General features: G+C 40.4%; 1 protein-coding gene across 1 annotated transcript in view; it reads left to right on the top strand.

The window, feature by feature from the left end:
* The window catches only part of LRRIQ1 (leucine-rich repeats and IQ motif containing 1), a 155,566-nt gene extending 148,281 nt beyond the window's left edge, over positions 1–7,285 (top strand). Inside the window, exon 27 of the mRNA XM_015405489.1 lies at positions 7,152–7,285. Coding sequence (XP_015260975.1) covers positions 7,152–7,285 — 134 coding nt within the window. The remainder of the gene's footprint in view (positions 1–7,151) is intronic.
* The last annotated feature ends 6,395 nt before the right edge of the window (positions 7,286–13,680 follow it).

The following is a 13,680-nucleotide window of genomic DNA, read 5'->3' as shown; positions in this document are numbered from 1 at the left end:
AGACATTGCAGATATTCCCAGCTAGTTCCAGAAACAGCGTATAAGTCAGACCTCAAGCAGCCTGGGGACATGGGAAAGCCACACTACACTCATCTTGTGTGCTCCAAAGTTTCCGCTGTAGCAGTGGGATGGTGCTAGGAATGTGGTGAAGACCTACGCCAACACAAATCTCTGATTGTAGACTCTATTGTGATAGAAATTTAGTCATGTCCAGTTATGGAAATAGCATATGGAGCTATAGAGCAGTCTGGGCACATCCACAGGCTTCCTTGTATTCCGAGCCGGCTGCTGTGAAGGCATGATTATGTGAGGCACACCCAGGCTCTAGTAACCCCCTTTCCATGTTGGATGCCCAAAGAGGTAACTGATTGATTGTCATACAAGAAATGTCCAAGTGTGCATAAACCTGCAAAAAGCTATATCTGGCTTACCTTATATGACATTTCTATAATGGGGCCAAAGTAGTCTAAGTACTAGAGGTGCAACTTTCACTCCTGAACTTATATTTTTCTATTTTTAAGACCCTAGTTAGTTACATACATAATATAAAGAATGTGGAATTAGACTAATGTGAAGCAAACTATTCTATATTTCTCTATTGTTTAAATCATTGTTTTATTAAGAGCAGGTTTTATGTAGGACATGTGTTGTTCATTTCACATGACATTATTCCTACATAAAGATTCCATAAGGCATGGGATTTCAGTAGAATTTCAATCACCCCTCCCACCAAAATGGGCTCTTTTCCACTTCCTTTTTTCATCCTCCTGACAGACATAATGCAGCAGAAGGGAAGGGTTGGTTTTCCCTTTGAAAAAAACTAGTGGTGAGAAGATAGAGGGTAGAATCTACCAGGAGCTCCAGTACTCTGTCACAAATCCCACTGAAGTAAATGGAGGTTAAGCAAGAACATGGCTGTATTATGGGAAAAGCTTCAGCTGGGCTTTTCATAGATCCAAAGGAATTCTGCCATGACTTCACCAATGCTGTAGTCCAAGGTATTTTGGAGAAGAGGGCAAAGGAAACTGTAGGCCATTCTTCACTGGCTATATCATGGCTGAACCTACTGGGAGCCATTTCACATTTCAAAGGTATCAGAGAATCTTCTTAGGATCAGACCAAAATTTCAGCTGCCATAACTGCTATCCTCCCTCTTCTTCATCAAGTTTGAAAACCAACACCAAGTTTCAACAATGTTACGAACATGACTGAGGTATGAGAGATAATCTCATATTTCTTTGCAGTACTTCGGACATCTTACATCAAATTTAATCAACCAGATGCCTTTATTACAGATATAGTTTATGTGTAACTAGTCTGGGTTAAATTCCTATGCAGTTACATTGGGGGTTTTTTTCTTTGTTTGGCCAGAATGTGGAAAGAACTGAATCTACAAGTTATTTATCTTTGGATATCACTTGCACAAAAATAAATTCCTGCAGTACAACTGCTGTCACCTACAGTTTTCATTCTATACACAGAAAGCACATGGCATAGAAAACAACCCAAGAAAACCATTGATTTTGCTTTTTTACTTGTGTTTTTTTTTGGGGGGGGTGGTAAAAAATAAATAAATTCCATGTAAGTTTTCCCCCAGAAAACACTGCTCCAAGGAAGTGTTTTAATTGTTCTGAAGAGATACCACCTATTCTGATAACTGATTATTATCAGGAGTCATCAGTTAGGGAGCAATTACCTCACCACAAAGAGAGATGTTCTTGGAGTAGAAAAATACTTCAGGCCCACAAACAAATGTACCATTTTTGTTACTATTATTAATGCAATTATTTCCCATTGTTTGTGAAAGTGTACTTTCAGGCATTCGGGTGTTATAAAACAAAGTGTTTTACACCACCGTAAAGTTTTGTTTTTAATTGTGGGGCTTTTTAAAACCCAATATATATTAGAATATGTTTGGGATATAAATATACCCTATGACACAAGTAGGGTAGGTTTTTTCACAGTGTTGACAAAAGGTTACATTAAAAAAACCCATCAAATAGTGTGTACACGTTTATTAAATCAACATTTTGATTCTTTTCCATTTTTCTAAAACTAAAGCAAAACCATGTTTAAAAAGTTAGTAATACTGTTGCTCGCACAGATATTTGTTCAGCCATCATGTGCAGTAATGACTGCAGCCCAGCAGGATTTCTTCCTCTTGTCCAAGCTGTATTGGAACACATGGTAGTTGGGAGGCATAACTGCTTTTCCTTAATTCCTGTGCATTTCCATGGGCTTTCATAAGAGATGCTCATAATCAGTGGCCCCGATTGGTATCAAGTCTAAGGGGTTGTTCTGTAGCACTTACAACCAAATCTTTGAAAACCAGTTTTGCCTGACCACATCAGAGTAATTTTTTTCATGAAAAATAGTTGTCATCCAGGAGGCATAGATGGTGTGTAGGATGCAAGAAATGAAAGAAAATTGGCTTCATGAAGATAGACAAAGAAGCCCTTCATCTCCCCTCCCCCCCACACACATGCACACATAACATTTTAACTAGACAACAATGTGAAATGGCAAATACTGGATCAAGGATGCTGTACTGAAACAATAGTCCTGAGCTCTTTTTTCAGTCTAAATGCAAAGAAGAAGAAAAATCTTCTTTCACAAGACAGCAGCAATTTCTAGTACTCTAGTGCTGTTCCTCACTGCGCCATCCCCCCTTATTTCTCAAGACTGTCAACCTTAAAGTTTTGCCTTCAGTTAAGGAAACAGACAAACTCAATAATGTTGTTTTCTCACTTGGCTTAATTAGAAACCTTACCAAAGACGTAATTGAATTTATTTGAGTGTGGCTCCATTATCTGGTTCTTATGAGTTCAGTGAAAAGAGTTCATTGCAAGTCCTGAGTTTTTTAATTAACCAAGCATGATGACTTTGTACAGCCTAACAAAACCCGTAGGTACACATTGGGATATTTCTCCCCATTAACACCAGTAATTAAAATATAGCAATGATGAACATCCTGTTCAGCACAATTGGCTCTTTTTGTTTCTTTCATGCCATGGTTGTGATCTTCAGCATGACTTTATGAAACGTGTTACCATCTGGATTTCACTAAAGCCTATTCAAGAAGCAGGCTTATACAGTTTACGTGTATACACAGGCTCTGATCCTGTTAAAGTTAGTCATAACTAATAGCTCACTAGACAAGATGTGGGAGATCAAAGACTGCATCTCACAATGTATTTTTCTACAGTTAAAAAGCAGCCATTGTCCCAGCCTCATCCCAATTTGGACTGGGAACATGGTGCATAGGAAAGATTTGAACCTTCTACCCCATACTATTTGCAGACAAGGTGGCAGTTTTGTCAAAAATGGTACCGGATGTTACACCAACTGCTTTATCTACAGCAGAGGCTAACTAAATTTAACGTGAGTCCTGGCCAGCTATACCAAGGTCGTGTCTGAACCCAGAGTTCCAATAATAGAGACCACACGGGTGTTTTTCCAAAACAAATAATCTTTTTACTAAGTAGTATCAAAGTCACATACACACAAAATAATCAGTCTCACTTTTCACATACACTCAAGATTCCTTTAGAATTATAGAAGGATATCAAAAATAGTTTCTCATTTACTTGGAGGGAGGGAGGTATTTCGGTTTATTCTTGCTTGTTCCAGAAGTCTTGTCTGTTGCAATGTAAGAATAAGGGAGAAAGTAATGTCTAGGGGTTTAAACTAAATCACACTCGCTAGAACCAGCCAGCAAGCATGGACCTTTTTGACTGCAGTTCCAAGAGATCTTAAAGTAGACAAAGGGATTGTTGGATAGAAAGCTGGACATTAGGGGTAGTAAAGAAGATAGAGGTCGTGGAGAGGGAAGATGGCTAGCAAAGACCTAGGGTTTGGGTCTTTACTTTTATAGTTGAATCTCCAGGTGGGTGGCACCTTGCCAAACTGTAATCCCACCTACTTACAAGTCCGTCCCATAACCTCCCTCATTGGTGCATGTAGAGAGGGGCAGGTATTCTATGGGTTGGGCCAATATTTGAAATACTACACTCTATCTCATGGAATACCATCTGGCTAGGTGTGACGTCTTGGCTTCCTGTATCCTCTTTGAAGAAGTACAGATGAATCTTGGCTTTCCCAGGCCTACAAGGTGTCATCAACAGGAAACTGCAATTTAGATGCATATCAGGTCCATGTTCTGCGTGACATCTCGTCTCTTCAGTAATGGGGGAATTTCTTCTTCTTGGTTGTTGTCTCTGCTCACAATGGCTAACATGTGCTTCTTCTTCCCATGAGGCTTTGAGCTGAATGTGTGCAAGCTACATTAACGTGAAATGCAGGCAAGTGTTCCCTATGTGAAGGCTCTCACAGTAGGTGATGCAAACAACTTCCTTTGGCCCATGGTACACAGATGTGTGCACAGTCCATGTGTGTGTAGCAGATATAAAACCATAAAATAGTCAATTTCTCAACAAGGATAAAATTATTAGTTCCAGGTACCTGATCAATGATTCCCCTACATCTCGCCTAGCTGTGCTTTCATCCCATTGAAGGCAATGAGGTTAAATCTGCAGTTTAATGCCTTTCATTGGTTTCAGTGGACTTAGTCATGACTAAATTTAGCTGGAGTGGGTCAAAAGTATTCCAATCTTGACTTGGCTCCCTGTTTTAAAAAATTAATGCCATATTTCACTAAGCATACATACCAGGGTATTACCCTCTAAATTTCCATTTGGCTATGATCTTTAAAAGTATCTAAAAGTAAGGGCCATTTCATATGTGATATTTTTAGAGCTCATAGTGTATATGCTGAAAATGTAGCAAAACACATGCATACTAGGAGCTCTTGATTAGTTGATGTTCCTTGTGATATGTAGCCATGTGATAAAGTGTGTTTTCCTGGCATACTGTGCAAAATGACTCTGAGATCAATACAACCTGCTCCCAAGCCAACATTGAAATATTTGCTGCTGTTACTCTGAATTTTCACAGTAGCACCTAAGAAACCAACAAGATTTTGGGGGTATAAGCTCTTGAGAGTCAAAGCTCCTTGGACTTGAATCTAACTGTTCTACTGCAGACTAACACAGCTATCCTTTGAAAATCATTTTTACTGCAGTCTACTGAAAAGAATGACTACCTTAAATGGGAAAATGAAAATGACTTTTGCTGATGTCAGTTTGCTTACACAGTTCTACTTACACAGTTCTGCTTACAGTGATAACATGATCACTGATTTTACCTCCTGATCCAATTTTTGAGTCTTTCTCAGGAGCCACTGCTAACATCATTGTAATCAGTAATGCATTGACTGATGTGTTTTGGTTGCAATACAATGTACACTTTCTCATATGTAAACTCCACTAAAGTCAGAGGTACAATTTTATATAGACATGCATACAGACTGAGAGTTTTGTGTACAGAATTAGTCTTCAGCTAGATTGAACCGCCTTCTGTTGTGTGAGGATTCCCCTTGAATACATATACGCATCTCTACAATACAGCACTGGGAGTTGGACATTTAAAACAAGAGAAGCAATGAAGGGGAAGGGGTGCTTAATCTTTTCCCTTGCTGCGCAGACCCTGAAAATCTCCTTAAAATTGTCTCTTTCCCCAAGAGGTTCCGTGCATGTTTTTGCACGATAAAGCATAAAATTCTGCAGGGAGGGGGGGGGAAGCAGGTAGACAGAGTTTCACAGAGTCAGAGAAGGGTTAGGCATCACTTATTTTTGGACCAAATCACACCCCTCCCAATAACATTTGGGGGGAAGGAGGAAAAAAATCCAGCAACCCATTTGCTTCAGCAAACAGGGCTCGGGGTTCAATGTGTGCTTGAGCCTTCACTATCTGGAATTTTTCAATATGTTCCTCCTACTTCTGCACTGGTTTTGTTTAAAATATCCTGCACAGAAAGTCTGTTCCCTAATCTGCAGCCATGTTTCTAGCACAAGGAACATGTAGTGTAATGGAAGCCTGGTCACTATGGAGGGGGGTTACTATTCCCTTTGAGGCAGAGCCCTGAATACAAGTTGCCCAGTGCATGAGATATGTTTCATAGGCTATGCTGTCAGCTATTAATGCATCATGTTCGTTTCAGGCAGCTGCTTAAAGGACTAGTATGGACAAAACAGCTGCCATGCAGAGGCTGCTTGAAATTGCTCTCCATGGCAGCTTCCTCTGTGTGGCAAGCCGCCTGCATCCCTTGCAGATCAGGGAATTTCCTCCATGTCACCCTCAACATGTTGCAGCAGCCTCCATATGGTGTCTGTTCTGTGTGTACCTGGCCCTTAGACATAAGGGCTGCAACACTCAAGACATTTTTATAGGTGCTGCTGAAGACTGGGCCTTCGTAGTTATCTCAGAGGACTTGGTTAGAATATAATTGTGTAGTTCCATAACTGGGTCTGCTTTCCCTGTTCCTTAGTCCTTGAAAGCAATGGCCGCCCTCTTGCTGGATTTTGCTGGGTGGAAGTCTGGCCAGCGTATGTTGGACTGAGAAATTAAAATAGTAACCAGTTGAACCCATAAATCATCTGGAATTTTCTTCATGTGGTTAAAAGATGTCAGAAGCTAGGGAAATGATCTCTCTGTGTCATTGGTGTGTGCATGTAATATATTACAGTGCAAATTCTGGAGATACAATTGAACACAATAGGAAACACTGAGTACCTAAATGTGACTAATTTTTCAGTTTATCAGTTCAGTATTCTTAAGCTTTTGAACAGAGGTGTACTTTCTTTGGAAATTGGCTCCATCAACATCAGCATAAAATTAATTGCCATTAGAGTAACAGCAGGGACATGTTGAGGAATTACCAGTCCAATTTACGAATGCATTAAAATGTGCATATTTAACCAGAGCTACTCCCATTTGAAAGAATGTTCAGTGGTGATCTCATTGTTGTGAGACCACATCTTGATTCAGGCAGTGTGTTAAATGTGACTTTGCAGCCAATCTGCATTTTGTGTATGTGTATATGTTTATTTTGTATTTTGTGTATGTGTGTGTGTTAAATCATCACTGAAATCAAAGCATTTTTCAGCAGTTAGTTGTTTTTAAATAGCACAGCATTTCTGCTAAAGCTCTTCAAGGTTATGAACAGTGAGGAAATTAAGCATGCTGATAGCTGTTCTATTAAGTTTATAAGAAGTTGGATTCTGGTATTTTAATAGCAGTTTCTGCTTGTATAGAAAAGGATGCACCTGCACCTGAGAGATCACAGTTGGGCCCCTCACGTAAAGAGCGGATATCATTTCGAGACCATCCGGTTCAGCTCAGCGGTGGATGGGGAAGTGGCAAAAAGAAAGCAAAACCTTTGAAATAGTAGTGGGACCGTCAAGCATTTAAAACATATGGAGAACTGTTTCTTTTCAAAAGATCTGTAATTTCCCTCTATTTAAGATTCTGTTTTTAAATCAGATGCAAAGTGCCTGTGTATGCTGCCCTTTAGTTACTGTCTATGATTTCCAAGGTTTCCTTTTTAAGAAGTTTTGTACATTTCAGAAAAATAATATTTGTATCTGAACTTTTTTCTTTGTAATGTGGTTTGATTCACAAATATTTCTGGAACTATTATAAATTGATTTGTGTGGTCTAATGAATGGATTTGGTTGTATACATGCAATAATGGTGATTCTCCAGCTGACTGCCATTGGGATGGCTTAATCCACAGTTGAGTTGAAGTTCTTGAATGTAAAATGATTTGCACAGTTGATCTATAAACCTCAAATTGACCTGATCTCAATATATTGCTTAGTTACATTTGCAAATCAAACATCTGCTGAATTTTCATCTTATTAATGATGTAAATATATGTTGTGGGGAAAAACTGCAGTTCTGCTTAAGAATTTATATATATGCTATCTATATATACACCCACAGCATATTAATATTCAGTGTATTGTACTAGGATTTGTTTCATAATACTAAATTATGTTATAATTTACTCTATGGCACTCTGGCAGTCTCCAAGTCTGTAGCCCCCCCCCCCCCCGCCACACACACACACACTAAAGCATGAATGTGCATCACAGTGTAGCCTGTTGCTTCTCTGCAGCACATAGAACCTATTTGTTACAGCTTCATAATGGATTTATCCATGCCACTACAGATAATAAACGTTGTTTGTGTTGCATCACATCAATACAGATCTGCTCTCCTAACTGAAGCAGTGTTTTCATTAGCCTGATACAAATTGCCGGCTGAATCTGGGAAAACAGTTCTTTGTTTTTAAACTCTTCAATTTGCTTTTGTCTAATCCTATTCTGGAGCCTTGACCCACTCAGAACTATCATTGAGGTGGAAAAGCTCAAAGAACTCAAGCTTTCAGTCAATCAAGAAAAGATGTGTTCCTATGCTGAGGCTGCCTTCGGAGCAAACTTTATGTTCCTTCCAACACACTAAAATGCCTGTCATGTTGTCTGTTTCCATTAATGTCTTCGAATTAATACAGAATGAAAATGTTTCCCTTTGTTTGAGACCACTGCAGGGAAAGCCACAACCGTTTGGATACCGAGGAGACATCTGAGAGGTTTTATGCCTGGGTCTGCAATACACAAAAAAACGGCACAATTGTCCTGCCAGCTGCTGAATGTGCACAAAGATGGCCGGAGTTGAGTTACAATCTGCATTTTAATATCGTGTCATGATTCATTTGGGAAAATAAAAACAGATGGAATGCAGCTACCCCAACTGACTCAGCTTTGACTTACCTGTCCAATCCTTACATGGATGGAAGGCCAAAATCTTCAGCATGTTCACTTGGAAATAAATGCTGTTGAAAACAAGTTGTGGTAGGGATTTGGCTGCTGATCGGAATGGATGAAGTCCAAGTGTTCCATCCATAGATTACATGATTGTGCCATGGGTCAGATAGAAGCAGAAATGATCATTGCTCTTACAGCCACAGAAGTAATTGTGAAGTGGCTACTCTGTGTACTTCTGGGTACTGAAATATGATTAGTACATGTTACCTCCGAACCTGTTGTGGCTTTGGTGATAAGTTCATTTTTTTGGAAAGTTGATGCTACATGTTTTCAACTGAAGTGTTGCTTGAAAGTAGTGAATCTTATTTTTGACTGGATTTGTTCCTACGTGCTGTAATACATGGCAATCGTGTCTGCTCCTTGGTCTGCATTGGTTCCTTAATTCTCAATACAGTTCAAACAGTAAGATGAATTAAACATATAACTAGAGAAGGAAAATGTCATTGCACATATAACACAGAAATGTGCAGACCTATGATAGCTCCATACAGTATAGAACCTATCAGGCTAACTCAGCTAAGTCTACCAGAATCCAACAACGTTGGCCTCTTTTCCTTTTAAATAAATCTAGCCTTCATGGGCCAGATTTTAAGTGAAATTAGAAACTGTGAAACTGAGTAGAAAACAGAAAGTATGTGGGTAGGTTTTCCAAAGGTAGATTGGGAAGGTATTTCTTCACTCCTATAGCTTGCCTTTTCTCCCCTCTCTCGAGCATCTGCCTCTTTTCCGTCACCCTGGTTGTCATTGTCAGTCTCTGCCAGGTAACTTGTAAGTTCTTCCTCAAAGTTATTAACTCCTACTAAATTAATAGTTACGTATCATAGTTAATACAACAATAAAAAAGGAACTCCTGTTGCCTGAAATGAAGTATTCTTAACAGTGCAGCTTCTCAATAAACTCCATGGAGGCTACCTTTAAATATGGTGATATTGTATAGCTGCCAGAGTTCCAAAAGAAACTCAAGGATTTGTGGATGAAAGCAATTTCGGAACCCTTAAACTCAGGTCCTTAGAAGTAAGTAAGAAGTCTCTCCCCCTTCCCTTGGTGTCCTTTACTGTACCATGCACTAGCACTGAAACTTGCCATTGCAGTTGGAGCTATAGCTATTAGACTCTTACTGGTGTTTCAAATGGGCATGGCCTCAATCTGTATTACAACCTTACCCAGCCAAGAGTACTTCCCTAGAGTTATGTAGCTGCTGGAGTGGTCCTCCTAAAATCAGGAAGGGGCTCTCTGACTTCAGTCGTGTCAGACTATATTCTGAACTCACTACCTTTACATTAATTTTTATGTGCTGCAATAACAGTTGGTTTTCATTTCACATCCAAATGAAGCCAAACCCCAAGATTTAGTTCTATGTATGAAGTGATCGCGTTGGATAGGACTGGATTAGATCACTTTGGAGTAATGAGATAACGCTGAAAACCCTCATCTTGATACAGTAATACAAAGGATAGGACTGGAATATGCTGGATTCCCAAAACGGTGTTTTTCTCTCCATCTTATTCATGATCCAGTGAGATCAACAGAATTTACTTTCGGTCCAGAAGTGTAGCAGCTTAATCGAGCACCTTTCAAACCTCTTCTTCAGGGTGCAGACTCTGAATCCTGAAATCAGAAGAGGACTGTCCTGGCTCCATTTACTCTAACTGCTGGCCATTGGTTTGCTGGTTCAGACTCCAGTCTGGTACATTTACACTGCATCCAAATCAATGGATTAAGTTGTAACTCTGTTTAGGATTGTACTGCTAATCATGATACCAGCAGGTCAATCCACCCAAAAGTCCAACAAAATCCAATGGAACTTATTCCCAATGTCATGAAACTGCAACCTTCAAACTTTCCTGAGACTCTCTCACATGCACTTCTGGAGAATGTTATAGATTTCAGATTGGGGCATGTTCAAGCTGCCACCTACATGTACAAAAAAAATCCCAGACACACACACACATACCAACAACAACATTGTTCTCCTCCAGTTTTGCTAAATTGTGGGCACAGTAAATCTGTGGGAGAAAGATCCAGTTCTACTCTAAGTAGTGCAACTGACTAGGGTTGGATTAATCAGATGAAGCACAGATGTTAATTTTGATCGAGGAAATTGAGACATAAGTGGGGTGATTCTGGTTCCAGTGGACTGGTTAGGCCAAGGGGAAATATTACTAATGGTCTTTTATCAACCAGGGGAGTAGATTTTCTTTCTGCTTGGGTAAATCCTTTCAGATTTCAAAGAGATGCTTAGGGTTTTGGGTTTGTTTTTTTAAAGAAATTGGGTGATAGGTAAATATATTACGATTCAACCAATTGATTAAAATGCAGATCCACCAAAAAAACCCGGATTGATTTATCGTGCCTACACAGAAGCCGCCATTGACAAAGCAGGGAGGGGCTGGGTGGCACTGGCAGGTAAACCTTCTCTTTGGAAAGATTGCCTGGATTGCCTTTGGCCCCTCGCTCACTGTAGTGGCATCCAAGAGAGGCCCCGGCTGGAAATCTTTGGCGGCTTGCCAGAGTCCGCAGTGGCAACCAAGCAGGGCTGAGAAGAACGAGGCGAAGGGGCGCTGCTGAGGGCCACCAAGGAGAACGGAAGCTTCTACTTTGGCGATGCCCCGATCTCACCGAAAGGGACCTTCGTACCATGTTGGTTTTAGCTTAACTGGAAGGGGGTGGGAGGGAAGAATCAACTCTCGCAGGACGAGTCATGGGTGACTGGTGGTTTGTGAGTCGCTGTTTGTTTTTTTTAATGATCCCCTAAGAAAGTAATAGCAGCCTCCTTTGTTGTTTTAAAGAACTGTGAACAAAGTGAAACGCGGTCTGAAGTACAATTTCTTCCCCCACCCTCGGCATAACCAAGAGAAAACAAGACTTCCGCCTGATGCCTTTAAATCTTTAACCTGGTGTTGCTTGAAAAAGAGCTCCGCTCACCGCAGGACCCCCTTTGTCCACATCGCGAAAAGTTCCTCGAAGCCTCATTTCCAAGGAAGCGTGGCGAGTACCTGTCTCACTGCTCTCCTCGAGCCACTAATTTCAATTGCACTATTTCGGAATCAATCCTGTATCGAGTGGAGTTGCCGGCAGACCTGGAGGGGAAAGTCCTGTCTCTATAACAAAGGCCTAATGGGTAGAAATGGGCGGGCGAAGCTTTTGAAGGCACGGAGGGAAATGACATCCCATTAAGCTTCCATTAAACAGACAGGGCCTCCCCCCCCCCCTCGGGCGCTTGGCAACCCGACATCAAAGAAGCTATCAAAGTCTGGAGAAAGCTCAGGTGGGTGACTGACTCCTCTTCCTACAGAGGAGTTAACCCGGTATTTGGCGTCCCACTGAAAGCCGCCGCAATGTGCTAATTTCGCATTTGCTACGGTGGGGAACACCGCGGTAAGACTATGATGAGTTCAGCTGAGGCAATTGGCAATTTTCAGGCGGCCTCCACGGCCAAATTTAAAAAGCCTTGTTACACCTAACTTTGAGATCGACTCTCCAGGCGCAATTCAGCTTTCGAGGAAACGTTTTACTTTCCTGTTCTAAAGACATTGCAAGGTTTGTCGCAGATAAACAGGTTCGGACTAGTAAAAGTGTTGGGTGATAGTGAGATATTGAAAAAATGTTATTTAGCAGAGATAAGATAGTCCAGCAGAGCCAAAGTAAAATAATTCAGACTCAGAATCCATGTGTGATTAAAATATAAAGTTTTTACTAAATTCTAGCATGGGAAGGGTAACTGGGATGAAAATAACAACAGAGCAAAATCTACTACATCCTTACTCTACAAAGACAAAACTAGAAGAGAGAGAGTATGGCTACTCTTCTTGTTCTTCAGAACACCAAACAAAGAGGGGAAGAGGAACCATAAAATAGTAATACACCTTGACACTTTAGTCCCAATCAAATTCCTAGATCAGGGAGAAAATTCCTGGGCATTCTACAGCTAAAGAATATTGGTTACATGAGAAACATGTGACTTCCTGTGAGTAACATAAACAAACATTTAACCCCAGATATACTGACTGTTTTCAACTTGTAATACCCAACACCCCTTCTCAAGTTATAACACGAAAGTCATGCAAATTTAAACATTCACGAAGAGTCTCAAAACGTTGCTTGTCAGGCGGCTTGGTTAGGATGTCTGCAATCATCTGATCAGTAGGACAGTATTGGAGTTCAATCAGTCCTTGGTCTTGCAGCTCTTTCACTAGTGACATTTGCGTGCGATGGTCTTGTTTTTAGATTTGGTGCCTTCACCTTTGCAGATGGTGATACAAGCTTGATTGTCCTCAAAACTTTGACTTTGGTTCATCTATGCCGAAGTCTTTCAGTCGATGAATAATCCAGTAGAGCTCATAGCTGGCACTTTGTGCTGATACACATTCAGCTTCTCCAGTAGACATGGCTACAATAGTTTGCTTTTGACTAGTCCATTCAATCAAACTGTTTCCATAGTAGAACAAGTATCCACTTGTAGATTTTCCATCAGGTGAGTTTTTGTCCCAGTTGGCATCCATGTATCCAGTCAGTCTTGGTTCATCACAAGCTGAAATTTTAAGTTTGTAGTCCAAAGTTCCTTTTAGGTATCTTGCCAGTCTCTTAATTGCTTTCCAGTCATGCACATTGGGTGAACTGGTCTTTCTGCACAAAAGTCCAACAGCTGAAGTTATATCTAGACGACAGATTGTGCTCAGATATAATAATTTTCCAATTGCGGATCTGTATTCATGATTGTCTTTAAGTGGTTTTCCATTAGTAAGTTTGGGATAGTCCTTATCAAGTGGAGTGCTTACTGGATTGGAGTCTTTCATTCCTACAGATTCAATAAAGTCCATGATCTTTTGCTTTTGGCTCAAAAGAAAACTTCCATCCTCAGTTCTTTCAATTTGTATTCCAAGGTAGTACTTTATAGTTCCTAGTTGTTTCACTTCAACTTCTTTGTTCAGTTCATCCGCTATTTCTTGTACAT

This window comes from Gekko japonicus, unplaced genomic scaffold (genome assembly GCF_001447785.1).
Source record: "Gekko japonicus isolate JY-2015 unplaced genomic scaffold, Gekko_japonicus_V1.1 scaffold2091, whole genome shotgun sequence".
Classification (NCBI taxonomy): Eukaryota; Metazoa; Chordata; class Lepidosauria; order Squamata; family Gekkonidae; genus Gekko; species Gekko japonicus.
The sequence above is the reverse complement of the archived record's forward strand: the minus strand, read 5'-3'. Positions and strand labels throughout refer to the sequence as shown.